A 15,168-nucleotide genomic window follows, 5' to 3' on the forward strand; every position below is an offset into this window, starting at 1 on the left:
GACTCCCCGCCCTCCCGGGGGCTGCCCGCCCCCGCCCCCGCCCCCGCCCCCACGCCGCCCACCTGCTGACCTAGGCGACCCCCGTGTGGGAGCCAGGCCCCCCTCCACGGGATGCAACTCACAGTGGGGGGGCCACTCCAGAACACACTCCCCTCTCAGACACAGCTCCTGCTCTCCTGCGGGGCTGTCCCGAGAGCAGGCAGACAGACACACACACACACACACACACACACACACACACACACACACACACACGGCCCGAGCCTCGGAGGGGGGAGAGCCTCCCGCGGCTCCCTGCTCCCTGCCTTCTCTGGCCCCCGCAGCACGCCCGCCCCAGGGCTGTGTGCATGCCCTCCCCACCCGCTCCGGCCCCCTCACCTCCTCTCCAGCCCCCCCTCCACCCGCACCACAAAGTCCCCGGTGACCTGCTTTCTCCACACGGCCACTTCTCAGTCCCCTCTTCCCTGACCCCTTGGCACCCTCTGCCCAGGTGACTGCTGCCCCCCTCAGTCTCCCTGGGCCCCGCCCCCTCAGGCCGCTGGGGGCCGCGGCCGCACACTCCTGGGCGCTGTCCTCTGACCACCCACGTCCGTGGTGAGCTCACCTGCTCCCAGACCCCCCACGATGCCAGCCACACGCAGCTGCTGCGTCCTGCCCAGACCCCGCTCCCCTGGCCAGACCCTGCCCACCCCACCGCCCTCCCGAGATGACTCAGCGGTCTCAAGCAGCTGAGCTCCCCTTGCCTTCCCTCCCACACCTGTCTGCACTGGAGACGGCTCTCCCCTCCCGCAGGTCCCCGCCCACACCCTAGACTCCTCTTTGACGCCTCGCTCTGCCCCACACCCCAAGTGCACCCCTCACACCACGGCTGCTTCCCCCGTCCCCGCGGCGACCGCACAGGGCAGCCCCTTCCCCCTGCCCAGCACCCCGAGGCCACCACGGCCGCGCTGCTGAGATGAGGTGGTGCAGCCAGCGCTCCCGCGGGAGGCCGAGCCCCAGCACGGCCCCACCGCGCCCCTGCCCCGGGGTCGCGCCCTGGGGAGACTCCCCCCCTCCGCCCCCCGGTCTCCAGCATAGGAATGTGACGGCCACCCGGGGCCGGGTCCTGTCGCAGGGCACCGGTCACTTTGGGGGAGGTCGTCCCCAGGGGCCTCCCTCTGCAGCGAGCCCTTCGGACAACGGGGCTCTTCCCGCAGGAAGGGGGTTCGAGCACGAGAGGGGCTTCGCACCGGGGGCGCGGCGTCCTCCCCTGCCAGCTCCGCGGACAGAGGGCGCGCGGCGAGGACCGCGTCCCGTCACCGCAGGGCACTGCGTCCGGCTGACCACCGGAATGGGCAGGGAGGCAGCCGCTCCCCCGGCCCAGCCTCCCCGCGAGGCCGCAGCCGCGGGCGGTCTGGTTCCCTCCCGCACACAAGGGGCCAGGGGCGCCGCCGGGAGCCGCTGCACTGGTGGTGCTTCGTCTGCGGCAGGGGATGGCAGCACAGCCCCGCCGCTCCACGCCGCGAGCCCAGCCAGCCCCCACCAGCAGACGGCCTACGGCCCCACGGCCCGGCCACTGGCCCCGGGCGTCCCTACCCCGTCGAGCGCTGAGCATCACTCGGCTGCTGGCCTCCCTCTGCGGCGCCGGGCCTGCCTGCGCCCCCCCCCACCCCCGCCCGAGCAGCCTTCCTCCCAGGCACCTGCTTCCAGTCTCCTCCCTTCTCCTTCAGGTCTGTGCCCGAGTCCCGCCTCCTCACTGACCCCACGGGCAGCCGGACGGCCCTGACCGCTGCCCGTCCCCTTGCCCCACGGCACTTCCAACGCCCAGCGTGCACATGCTGCCCCCTCCCTCCCTCTTCATTGCGGTCATTGTCAGCCTCCTGCCGCTCCACCCCGAGCTCCTCGAGGGCAAGGCCTTGGCGTCATTCACAGACGGCTCCCGGGCGGCTAGACCAGTGCCCCGGGCGTATGGCGGAGGCTCAGTGTGTATTTCTTAAAAGGACACACGATGAGAGACACTGAGGACCTGGCGCAGTGCTGCCCACCGTGGGCGCTCTGTGCGTAATTACGCCCGTGACCTGCAGCGCAGTGCGGGGCAGCGGGGCGCGGGGCCCCACGCGCCCGGCCGGGCTCCCCGGACAGTGCCCGTGGTGGCAGCCAGACGACCTCCGCCTGGGTCCAGCACGCAGACAGCTGGCTCCCCGTGGCTCCTGTCGGCCGCACCTGCAGGGGGACGCCGCCTGCTGCCCCCTCTCCAGACACAAAGGACAACCTCCAAGGGGAGCTCACCCAGAGACAGAGAAGCATCTCCGGTCAAGGTCACCGGCGACCTCCCAGTGCCGAGACCGCAGCTGGTAGCAGCGGTGGTGCAGCTCATGGCTGGGGAGGCTGGGCCGGCGTTCCAGGACCACAGGGGTCGGCGGCTGGAAACCCACCCGGCACCCGACCTCACAGCAGAGGGAGGGGAGGCCCCAGGGTGGGGAGACCCAGGCGGGCTCGGGGGAGCCAGGGTCAGCATGTGCCTGGGTGGACGCCCGAACGGAGCCGGGAGGACAGAACTCCGAGTAGCTGACGCAGCTCGCGCCCTCAGTCGGGGACAAGGGCGGCCGCCCCCTCCGCTCGTCTCCTCGCTCGCTAAATCCGTCCTGCTTCCGTCTGCTCCGGGCCTCCCACTCGCTGCGCCACAGCCCGGCCGCCGCCGTCCTCCACCCACGCCAGCCCACCCGCCCTCGCGCCGGCTGGGAGGGCCAACCAGGCCACGCAGCCAGCAGGCCTCACGCCTCAGAGCAGCCCCGGCCTCAGCCTCACACTTCCAGGTGCCCGGGGGTTGGGGGGGGTGCCCTGAGGGGGAGCCCAGTGCTGACCTCCCTGCCCCGGGCTCTGGAGTCAGACAAGCGCGTGCTCTGGTCGCAGCTCTGCCACTCAGACCTGCGAGGTCAGCCCCCGGAGCCGCCTGCAGGGCGCAGCCGGTCTCTGCTGGAGGGGCTGTGAGAGACTCAGGGAGAGGAAGGCCCGGTGCCGCTCCGAACAGGGCGGTGCAGAGCCCCTTCAGCCAGCTGGGGCGCAGCCCCCCCCCCCCCCCATCCAGACAGTTCACGTTGCCGAGAGCAGACTGGAGTGCAGCCCGGACCCAGAGGCTACTCGTTTTCACGGCCCTGCAAGGAGGGGTCCCACGCCGACTCTGCAAACACGGACACGAGCCCCAGGGCGGCGGGGTGCCTGCCGGACCCCAGACCACAGGCCAGCCCACAGCCAGGCCAAGGGAGCAGCGGCCAGCGCTCCCCCCTCAGGTACCACAGAGGCTCGCGCTCCCCCCCAGCAGCGCGGATACTCGGCAGTGCACCCTGCCCATCCCCGGTGCGGGCCGAAGTCTCCAGGCGCACTGGCAAGCAGGTTTTGTAGAAAAGTCACAGCTCACTGTTACACCTCAGTTCACTGACCCTAATTCTAAAATGGTCACAGCAGCAGAAAACCAGTCAGCCAGGCAAAAGAATAACAACAGGATAAACGGCAGCAGGTCCGCCACGTGCTCAGGGCCGCACACTCACGGCACCTCCCTCCGCGTGGAACCCCAACAACACTCTGACGCGGGAACTGACTTCTGTTTTCTAGACGAGACACTGAGGCCCAAAGACCCAAGCCCTGCACCACTTCTGCACCCCTGCGAGCTCCCCGGCCCCCCACTCATGGCCTCCCCCAGACCCCCCCACTCACTGCCCCACCCAGACCCTCCCACTCACGGCCCCACCCAGACCCCCCCACTCACGGCCCCACCCAGACTCCCCCCACTCACGGCCCCACCCAGACCCCCCCCACCCACTGCCCCACCCAGCCCCCCCCCCACTGCCCCACCCAGACGGCACGCGCAGTGGGCATCCACACCCACCGGCACTCAGCACAGGGTGCAAAAACCACTCCAGGAATTTTGAGCAGGGAGGGACTTGACTTAAGGAAGTGGGTGGTTTCCAGACAGCCGCAAGGGCTCTGCACGGGCCCCCAGGACAGGCCCCCTGAACCGGTGCCCCGGGGAGCCGCCATGTCGGCGCTGCCTCTGGGACGAAGGGAGTCCAGCGTGCAGCAGGGCAGGAAGCCGCCACCGCCGTCACCCACAGGCCTGCTCCCTCGGCCACTGGGGCCCTCACCACCTCCATGCCCTTACTCCTTGACAAGCCCCCCCCCCCACTGTTGGGAACCACCCTGCCTGGTTTCAGGAGCTGTAACCCCCCAAGGCTAAGGCTGAGGGAGCGACCTTCAGACCATAAGCCACTTAGGAGACGAAGCTTATCTCCCTGGCAGGAGCACCGCCTCTGCCCACGTTACTTCACCCTGCCTGGCCCCCAACGCATGACTGGTTAGCCAATGACGGGTATGACTCCTCAAGGAGGGTACGACCTAAGACAGGCATGGCCATGGAGGGGCCCTCAAGGAAGGACTTGGGGGGCTACAGCAAAAGGGGGTGATGGACCCTCGCCCCCTCAGCTTCGACATAGCCTGAATCCTCACTCTGTCTGCGAGAAAATCTCCTAATCCCTTGGCTGCCTTACTTCCCCTGCCTGACTTAAGCCTGAAACAGTGACAGAGGGAGGTGCAGCCCTGTGCTGGAAAGGGCGGGTTCCCCAGGAGATCAGGCCTGGGAAAGAATATGTAAGATCCTGTGGAACCTGCTTTGTTTAGAGTGCTCTCAATTAAATGATAAGGGTCTTGTAACAGGGTGCAGCCAAGAGGGGAGCCTAAATGGCTCCACACCAGAGGGCCACACCTGCCCAGAATCTGGCAGCTGTAGCCAATTGTGAGAGGAGCCGGCAATGGGGCTGCAGAGGAAGATTGGCGCTGGGATTTAAACTGCGACTCGGCAGCCATTGGAGGGGGAGAACCATGCGCAGCCCTGCGAGAGAGAACCACGCGGCTCTGGCAGAGTGGGGACTCCCGTGGTCCGGGGAGAGAGGACCACGTGCCTTTGCCAGAGTAAGGACCCCCGCAGCTTTAGGTGATACGGTACTCTGGAGTGGGCAAAGGGGGAAGGAAGGACTGTGTCTGTTTGTGGGTGGTTTAAGGGACTTTAGGATTTTTGGCGAAGACATTAGGTCCCTACTTTAAGTCTGTATAGCATTAAATAAACGTTTCCTTTCCTTTTCACAAATCTCTGGGGTTGAGAGATGTCTTTCCTCTGGCGGTGGACATAACGGACCTGGGGGCTTCTTTCAGTAATAGTGTATCGTCCCAGGCCCCCTCGTTTGTTCTGTAACAGTCTGGGCAGGAAAAGAGTTTGTTTCCCACAGTTTTGTAGCCCTTTAGCTATCTGACCCTGACTCAGAACAGGCCCCAGTAGTTCTCTGAATGTTACCCATGTTTGGTCCTCACTGCCTGACACCGACGGATGAGCTTCACCTGCGTTCCTGTGCGACCTGGACTCAATGAAAGCCCACTGAGGAACAGGCTCCCGGCCCTTCTGCTTTGAGAGATCGGCCACCCTTCCTCCCCCAGCAGGTCCTGTCTTGGTAGACGGATTCTCTTTCGAGGCAGCCAGGGGGGCCCTGCAGGTGGAGCCCCCCCACACCCCAAAGACTCCCACGCTGCCTCTTACCCCCCAGCACCGGGCCCGGTGCGCCCCTGGGCTCGGGGGGTGAACGGAGAAGCAGGGTGACTCAGAGGCCTGGCTGGGGCCCCCAGAGACCTGCCCCCAGTCCCCCGAGCACCTACTGTGCGCCAGGCCCTCGCTGTGACACCCCTGTGATTCTCCCGTAAAATGTGCAGTAGGTTCCAAACGTTTTTGGCACAATGCCCTTTCCGCTTCGAGGGAATTCTAGATTGAAACCCTGGTCCTGGCTGGTGTGGCTCGGTGGACTGAGCGCCGGCCTGCGAACCGGAAGGTTGCTGTTTGATCCCAGGTCAAGGCACACGCCTGGGCTGTGGGCCAGGTCCCCAGTTGGGGGCGTGTGAGAGGCAACCGATTGATATTTCTCTGGCACATCGATGTTTCTCTCCTTCTCTTTCTCTCTCCCTCCCGCTCTCTAAAAATAAGTAAAATATTTAGAGGCAAAAAGTTCTTCTCTAACACTTTAAGATCCTGACAGAAGAAACTCACCAGACTTGGCCTGTGATACCACGTATTTGACACGTTTGTCATTACTGCCCCTGGCCCCCAGAGGAACTTAACGATGGCTCGCAACAGTGTCACCGCCGCCGAGACGAGGGCACGGACACGGAAGCGAAGACTATGTGACTTCTGGCGCACGAAGCAGGAAGGGTGTTCCAGAGGCAGCGGCCGTAGGGGAGACCCGCAGGAGTGGACGGGCCCCTCGCGCAGGAGAAGAGGCCCCACCACAGACCGGGAGGGGAACCACCGCGGGGCGAGACCCGCTCCGCCCGGGCCACCTGCTCCCCAGGGGCACAGGGAGAAGGCCTCCCCACGCCCACCGCGCGGCGACGAGGGCGGCGGGGCCGAGGACACGGGGACGCACGGGCACGCGTGTGACCGCTCCCCGACACTTTCAGAGAGGGGACGCCAGTTCCGAGGTGCAGTCGCCCACGCAGGGACGCACAGCCAGGGCGCGGGTATGGGATCTGGAACCCCGCAACCAAGCTCTCTCCTCGCTGCGGCTCCTCGGCCACCCTCCTTCGGAGCGAGGTTTCCCAAACTTGCCGAGAGCCCCGAGGGGCCGTGGATACCCGTCCCCCAGGCCCCCCGCGGCGACCCCGATTCTGGAGCCCCGGGCCAGGCCCTCTGAAGGGCGGCTGCGGGGCCGCTGGACACTCCCCGCACGCCCTCTCCACGGCCGCGCCCCCCTCGCAGCAGGTGGCGGTTGGGGGCCTCCCGCTCGCTCGTGGGACTGACTCTTGTACCCGCTTCGCCGCCCAGCCCGGACGCCCACCAGTCCCCGCCTGCGACCACTGGCGCCGCCTGCGGCACCTGCACCCCCTGCCAAGGGCCGCGCCTGGGACACACACACACACACACACACACACACTGGCCGAGCGACAGCGCACAAGCACAGACAAGGGGCCGATGCTGCGGGAGCCATCCCCACGGGGACCCCCGCGGCCCTGGTGTGGCGCCTGGGTGACAGGGTGCACGGTCTGCTTGGTCCCGACACACATGACGGCACACACCCCCGCAGTGAGGCCGGGGCCAGGACCCGACACAGGCACGCAGCCGCGCAGGAGCGCAGGGCACGCGACCGGGGGCTCCCGGGACGCCAGCCCTGAGCTGTGCGGACAGGGGCTGGAGTGGGAAGCGTGGGCGACCCCGCCAGTCCCCGGCCTCCTCAGCACCACGCTGACACGGACCACCTGTGAGGCCCCCTCAGCTGCAGCGGGTCCGAGGCCGGGAGGTGACGACAGGCTGTGCTTGACAGCCGGGGACACAGGGGTGACAGCCGACCGCCCGGGCCCACGCAGCACCCGGCCGCGCTCTGGGCAGGGCCTGCTCCACGGGCAGGGGACACACAGTGACACCCGCGAGGCGCCGAGGACAACGGAGCCGGTCTGCAGCCCACGGCCCGCTCCCCCGCCCCCCCACCCGGGGACACACAGAGGCGACTGCGTTACCTGGAGAAGAAGTTGCTGAAGGGCCCCAGCAGCTTCAGTTTACTTCCCTCCGCACCTCCGTCCGCCTGGCCCTGCTGGGGCCGGTCCCGGGCGCTTTCCCCGGCGGAGCTCAGGGTGACGTCGGTGAACCGCGGGTCGTCACCGTCGTCGTTCTCCAGGGTCACGATGGCGCTGGAGCTGCTGGTGACCACAAGGTCCAGGATGTCCTCGTTGCTGACGGACAGCGTGGCGGACAGCTCGGTGCTGAGGCTGGACACGCTGCCCACGGACACATCGTCGCTGCGGCTCAGGGCCCTGGCCGTGGGGCTGTGGGGCGTCGCCGCGTCGTAGCCCGTCCGGGGGAACGTGGAGGACTTCCGCACGCCGGGGCCCCGCTCGGCGCTGGCGGGCGCCGGGGGCGCGCAGGAGGGCAGCGGGCAGGCGCTCTGGCAGGCCCGCTCGGGGGCCGTCTCCGCCTCGGGCTGCTGCCGCCGCCTCACGCGGGCCACGCCGCAGGCCACGGGCTCGGGGTCGCCGATCTCGAGGGTGGGGATGCCCGAGTCCGCCGACTGCAGGCTGCGCTGGTCCGGCGCCCCGGGGCTCGGCCTGGGCCCGCGCTCGGACGGCGACAGGGGGCTGGGGGCCTTGAGGTTCGCGCGCTGCAGGCTCTGGAGGTGGGTTCCGGGCGGACTGTCCAGGATGCCCATCAGGGCCACGCCGTTCGCGGGGCTGGAGAGGCTCCCATCGGTCATCTTGGTCCGAGGAGAAACTAGGGGAAACACCACAGCGGGAATTAAGGCCTCGGAGGGGAAGGCCGACGCCGCCACTCCGCCGGCGCACAGCTCCAGTGGCCCGACCCTTCCTGAAGAAGGAGTCCCGGGAAAAAGAAGTCCTGCGTACCCAAGTGTTCGTTCGGGACCAGCGGCTAGAGATCTGACGTGAGTTACCACGACATCAAGTGCCAGGATGATAACTCGAACAAAGGACACATGTAGGGTAAAGATACATAAGATAGTCACCTCCGCCACCTCGTGGCCACCCACCGGTCACACCTGCAGGCCCCAGGGCAGCACCGGCAGCGGCAGGAGGACGGGCCAGGCAGATCGGGCGTCTCCGTGGGGCGCAGACAGGCCACCTCTGCTGAAGGCACGTGGACTCCTAACCCGCACGCGGGCCGGGGTTCTGCCTGCCCCGAGGCAGCGGGCCCACCCCACCGCCCCTGCCCGGGCCGGGCGCTCGGAGGGCCGGGGTTGCGTCCGGTGCCCCGAAACGGGCAGGTGTGACTCCAGGTCAGGGCAGGTGCCTCACCTGCGGGTTCAGTCCCTGGAGACAACCAACAGTGTTCCTTTCTCACCCCCCCCAAGCCCCCTTCTCCCTCTAAAATCAATAAACACATCCTCAGGTGAGGTTTTCTAAAAACAATCAAGTTGTTTTTTTGTTTTTGTTTTTTTAGATTTTATTTATTTATTCTTAGAGAGGGAAGGGAGGGAGATAGAGAGAGAGAAACATCAATGTGCGGTTGCTGGGGGTCATGGCCCACAACCCAGGCCTGTGCCCTGACTGGGAATCGAACCTGCAACACTTTGGCTCGCAGCCCGAGCTCAATCCACTGAGCTACGGCAGCCAGGGCTCAAGTTGTTTGTAAAACAAGATCAAGGGGACACGCCCCATGCAGCCAGAGGACCCCGGTCACAGCCCCGCTGGCAGTGGCCCTCCACAAAGGTGCCGTCGCCTGGCTCAGGCCTGAGAGGCGAGGCACAGCGCCCCCTCGCCACAGGAGAACCCACGTGCACAGAGGTTCAGAGCCAGGCCTGGCCGACACCACACAGTTACCCAGGGCAGGGCTGGGGTCTGCGGGCTGAGCCCCGTGCAGGCCACACCTAGTGGGCGAACGGCTTCGTGCGGGGTCAGAAAAGCCCAGGTCAGAAGACTGGCTCGGTGGGGACGGACAAGCCACACGGGAAAAAGACAGACCACGGGCCCACGATGCAGACGGAGTGAGAAGTCGAAGCAGCCGGTGACACACGCACACGCACACACACGCACACCCCCCAGGGCCCGGCCTGCCGTCCTCTGGCTGAAGGCTGCGGTGGGGAGGAGGGGCAGGAGGGGCACCAGTTTGGACAGCACAGTGTCCAGAGGACTGAGGGCCCTGGCATCAGCGATGTCACCCTCTACTGTCCTTTAAAGTGTCAAAACTAAAGGGGTCTGGCGGTGCACTTACATCTGAGCTGTGCACCGAGCACAGGCGAGGACGGGGAATCCCAGCCCCCCCCGCCCCCCCGCACGGCCTCAGGGGAGTGAGTGCCCTGCGGGAAGAGGAGAGAGGGGCGCTCCTGCACCCGGGCCCCCACAGCGCTCTGTGGGCAGCGGCCGCGATCGAACAGAAAGTCCAGAAGGTTCTGAAGCAGGGCCGCCACCGCGCCCTTCTGATAACGACGCCCTCCCGGGTGTTCATTCAACTTTCGTACAGAGCCTTCCCGCTCCCCTTGCAGAGGCCTGGCCGCCTCTCACCGTCGGCGCGGCCGACACCGCCAACACCGCGGAGCCGGCTCAGCAAGAGCAGGACAGGGGGGAGGGGTTCATCGCCCTCCCTCCCCGAACTCCAAGGAACCAGGGAGCGCAGCCCCACGCAACAACAGTTGCGAAGGAAGGAGCGGAAAGGCAGGATTCAGGGAGAGGCGGAACCACACGCAGACCCTGCGACGCAGCCCCGCGAGGGACAGAGGGTTGTCTGACCACCACGCTCCGCTCCTCGGTCGCCGGTGGTTTCTCTCGGGAGGCGGAACCTCGCGCGCTGCCCCGGAACAAACCTGCCGGCACAAACCTGCCGGCACAAACCTGCCGGCACGGTCAGAGCCCCACACACAAACGAGAGGGCAGCGCGGCTCTGTGAAAGGCCTTCGCGGGAAAGAGCGCGCTCTCTGGGCACCGACGCCGGCGTGGGCACCGCGGGGCAGGGAGGGCTGGAGGTGGGGACAGGGGAGATAAATGGTGAAGCAAAAAACAACTAACTAAAAACAAACAAACAAATAAATAAAAGGCACAGCGCGAAAACTCGGTTCACCCCCGGGGAGTGCCTGAGCACCGCTCACACAGGTGAGCACCTTCTCACACAGGTGAGCACCTTCTCAGCGCTGGGGCGGCTCGCCCTGCCCTGAGCCCCCGGGCTGCAGCCTCCCCGGGGCCTGGCGGGTCCCGAGCAAGGCCGCAGCAGTCCGTGTCTGGGGCCCTGCTCTGGGAGGTCTCGGAGCTGAGCCGGGGCGGTGAAACACAGGGTTCACGTGAGGAAGACACAGGGAGTCAGACTTGGACAAACCTGAAAGTTCTACTTTTTTATTTTAATTAAAAGGAATACACAGGTAAGAGATCATCTCTGGAGACGTCAAAGGTAAGCAGAAGCATCCAAGCACCACCAGCGCTCCGATGGGTCAGTGGCACGAAGCCTGAACTCCGGAGGGCGGGACGCGGACAGGCCTGGCTGAAACCCTTGCTCTGCCACCGACCAGCTGAGGCGACCTGGGGGGACAGGACCCCTGAGCCTCAACTCCCCTCCCCCCAGCAGGGGACCGGGGCCGCCCCTGAAATCCCAGGGGGGCCTGAGGGCAACGAGAGGAGCAGGTCCGGGGAGAGCAGCAGGTACCCAGTGAACGGGAACTTCCTCTACTTGAGCCACGTTAAAAGCTCAAGCACCCGCAAAAAAATGAACTGAAATGCCACGGTGACAGGAATGCGTAACAAGTGCGCTAAGTGAACCCAGGGACCCCTCTCCGAGTCACCTGACGGAGCACCAGCACCTGGAAGGACGGTGGGCGTGGCCTCGCAGGGCCGCCGGGAGCAGCCCCGGGGCGTCCGCTAAGGGAGCTGCTGAGCCCCGGCGAGGCCTCCGCGCACTCCAAGCCCAGTTCAGGTTCCTTGAGCTGCAGGAACAGGGCGTTCCTTCAGGAAAACAAACCCAAAAGGGAAAAAGCACTTCCACTTGCAACACGCCCTGAAACCAAAATCTGCAAGGGCCAAGGCCACCTGTCCTCAAACCCTGCCCCGTGGCGTCCCCAGTCCTGTGGAACCAGAAACCGCACCCCGGAGAACAAGAGCCTTCCGGGTGCCCTGCCGGGGCGGCGGCACACGGCACCTGCGGACACGGGCTGCGGGGCGGCCTCTGGGAGCCGGCCAGGAGGCCAACTGCCGGTGGCCGGCCTCCAAGTCCCAGGTCTCCCGAAGACAGAACAAGCCCCAAGGCCCCGAGCTGGCACAGGGCGCTCCCGCCCCGCCCCGCCCCTGCCTGCCTCCCCAGCCTCACACCGTCCCTCTGGCTCTCCCGGCACCCAGGACTGCCGCACCATGCCTGGGGCGCTCCCAGCGGGGCCCTCAGCACCCCCCGAGATCCGGTAGCAGGTGCCACCAGGAGGCACAGCACACTCCCAAGGCCACCTCCTCCGAGAAGCCTTCCTACGTCTCCCAGGAAGCGGCAGGCCCTCCTCCCTGCTGGCCTCCTCTCGGCTACACCCCACCTAAGACAACTGTGTGCACAGCTGTCCCCGTGTCTCCCGGTACTGGCCTCCAAGGTCCAGGCAGACACAGCACTGACAGCGCCCGGACACCACTGCCTGGACACACGCCCGGCACGGATTAAGGACTGGCAAAGCCATTTGCTGAATGCATCACTACTAACAGCTACGTTCTAAGTGGGCAGGTTTCAGGTGCGCTCGATCCAAGAAACGCCTGCCGAGAACTGGGTCATGCTCCCAACACAAGGCCAGCAGTGGGAGCAGCATCGGGACGAGGAAGAGACCCTGTCCCGTGGAGCCCCTGGCAGGCGAGCGCACGGCAGACAGGGCCGGCCGGGGAGCAGCGGACGCCCCGTGCCTCCCGTCTGCCACCAGGCCAGCCAGCAGGGAGCGCCGCCAGCGGGGCGGGGAAGTGAAACACCACACGGCGTCTCCCCAAGGCCACAGCACTACGGCCCGGGGACACGAGCCGCAGCCGCCGCAGCCGCGGCCACCACAGGGCACACCCTCAGGCTCTCGGGCACAGCCCGGCAGCAGCCGTGCAGACAGACGCTCCATATCCATAGAAGCGTGAAGACGGCCGGCCACCGGCTCCCGGACCAGAGAAACACCCCGGCCGTCAAGGACGGAAAAGACGACGACGGTGTCCATCTCGGGTGGCAAGGCCACCTGAGTTTTACCTGCCGCCACAGAGCAGAGCTCTGGGGCGCGTCCTGGGGTGCTGCAGGCCAGAGGGCGGACAGCGGCTCCGACCCGTGGGCCTGAACGGGGCTGGACAACAGCTCCATCTCGAAGCAAAGCTTTCCTTTTCTCCTCCTTAAAAACCAACAGGACGGAGTCTTGACTACGCCTTCACGGACAACAGAGTTTATGAAGCCAGAACCAAATGACTCCGTTCTGACCCCGGGCGGGGAAACACACTCGCTGGCGACTTCGGGGAGCAGTCGCGCCGCCCGCCCACGCAGACGCCCCGGGCTCCTTCCCGCCCACGACGCAGCCCTCCGAGTCCGCAGCCCCGGAGTCCGGCTGCGCTCCGGAGACTGCACGGGAGAGCCCCCCCCCTCGGGCCCCACCGGCACAGGAACGGGGCGCGGCTGCTCCCCCCACCCCCGGAGGCTGCGGGTGCTCACCTGCGCTGCCGCACGGCCCATCAACCCAGCTCCACGCTCCTTCTCCTCTCCCGAGCGGAGTGCATGGGGACCTGTGACACATGCCCTGCGGACGGTGCGTCCCCTGTGGACAGTGTGTCCCCTGTGCACGAGCCAGCCCCCATCTTCCTTTCTGTCACCCAGGTTCCCAGAAAGAAGGGCCGGGCCAGGCAGGGCTCAAGTGCCTCGGCATCAACAATTAACGACAGCAGCTGCCTCCGCTCGCCAAGCGCGCGCGGCACGCCGGGCACTGGGCTCCCCGCTCAGTGTCCACGCCCACCCGCTGTGTGCCCTCGGCAGCGGCCCCGTCACCACCAACGGGGATGCACAGACACGAGTTAGAGGCCCGGAGGGCGCGTGTGACAAAGCGGTGGTGCCGGGGCTGACCTGGCGCTGAGGCGCTTTCTCTTCGCATGGTTTGCACAAGGGCCTGAAACAGTGGGCTAATCTGCATTTTGTAGAATGAGAAGTCAACTATAAAAGTAGTCTAGTTTTTAAGTGGGTTATTCTTTCTTTTTTTTAAGTATCAATCTTTTTTTAAAGATTATATTTATTTATTTTTAGAGAGGGAAGGGAGGGAAATAGAGAGAGAGAGAAACATCAATGTGTGGCTGCTGAGGGTCGTGGCCTGCAACCCAGGTATGTGCCCTGACTGGGAATCGAACCTGCAACGCTTTGGTTCGCAGCCCAAGCTCAATCCACTGAGCTACGCCAGCCAGGTAAGTGGGTTATTCTTTACGATAAAAAAAAAACCCTTAAAAAAAAAAAGAATTTCTTAGGAGTTCCATATACTCCTCTGGAGGGTGAACGGCAACTTTCAGGCACCTGGAACTTAACACAATGTTGTTTAAATAGGTTTTGGTCCATCAGCAAACCGGGCAGAAACTGGGGCTAAACTGCCAAAGGTCCCGAAAGGCTCCTTCGCAAGCCTGCGGGACAGACTCTGAAGTCACACTGCCCAAAGGTAGTCATGCTGAAAAGGCATGGCCGGAGGGGGGGGGGCATCTGCAATTGAGGACTTTCGACATATGGGGGGTTCCCCACGCCCCCAGAATGTTTCAGCTGCATGTGGCGGTTTACCAAAGTTAATTGTCCTAAGCGCCGGCGTGCTTGAGGGGCCACAGACAGGTCAGGGCATTCCGACCACTTAAGCAAGCCGACGTAATTTACACTCACAATCGTTCACGAGAGACCAAACGTGCCACCGCCCGCGCCAGCCGCCACGAGCCCGGCGAGCGCGCTGCAGACGCCGAGGCCCAGAGGGGCTGAGCGGCCTGCCCGGGCTCGCACAGCAGCACAGGCCGGACCCGCACCGGGCCTGACGTCGCGGCCACAGGAACGGCTGCCGCTGAGCTTGGGAACACAGGCCCCACGTTCTGTGACTGTCGGTAAGCTGAACAGTTAACAGTTTTTTCTGCATGTACATTAGCTTCAATAGAAAAGTTTGAAAAATAAAGTAAATGAGGGGGGAACCCTGGCTGGTGTGGCTCAGAGAATTTAGCTCTGGCCTGCGAACCGAAGGGTCACTGGTTCGGTTCCCAGTCAAGGCACACGCCTGGGTTGCAGGCCAGGTCCCCAGTACGGGTTGCTGGAGAGGCAACCACATATTGATGTTTCTCTCCCTCCCTTCCCTTCCTCTCTCTCTAAAAATAATTAAATAAAATATTTTAATAAATAAATAAAGGGGGGGAATGCAGGTCCTAGAGATAGATTGTCTGGGTTCAAATCCCAGCCTCTCCATTTTCTATGACCTTGAACGAGTTGCTTGGTTTTCCTGTGCCTCAGTTTCTGTGCAGTAAAGTGGGGCCGACAGCAGAGCCCCGTGTCCTCGGGCAGCTGGAAGACTGGGGGCGTAGCCCACACAGAGCCTTCAGAACTGCTGCCAGGCAAGAGTTAAGCCCCAGAAGAGCTGGCTGGTGTTATTCTTTCCTGGGCACCGGATAGGCCCAGCCAGCTCAGGCCCACTATTTTAGCAACTCATTTGCATAAGCAAGCTCAGACACAGC

The 15,168-nt window shown here is 65.0% G+C and overlaps 1 protein-coding gene across 2 annotated transcripts in view; it reads right to left on the minus strand.

Annotated features, from left to right (window-relative positions):
* The window catches only part of TBC1D14 (TBC1 domain family member 14), a 72,128-nt gene that overhangs the window by 54,503 nt on the left and 2,457 nt on the right, over positions 1-15,168 (minus strand). For both annotated transcript variants that reach the window (XM_045834110.1, XM_045834109.1), the window contains exon 2: positions 7,528-8,275. In XM_045834110.1, the coding sequence (XP_045690066.1) occupies positions 7,528-8,258 (731 nt within the window). In that variant the 5' untranslated portion in view covers positions 8,259-8,275. The remainder of the gene's footprint in view (positions 1-7,527; positions 8,276-15,168) is intronic.

Source organism: Phyllostomus hastatus, unplaced genomic scaffold (genome assembly GCF_019186645.2).
Source record: "Phyllostomus hastatus isolate PE091 unplaced genomic scaffold, TTU_PhHast_1.1 phas_contig_196, whole genome shotgun sequence".
NCBI classification, from domain to species: Eukaryota; Metazoa; Chordata; class Mammalia; order Chiroptera; family Phyllostomidae; genus Phyllostomus; species Phyllostomus hastatus.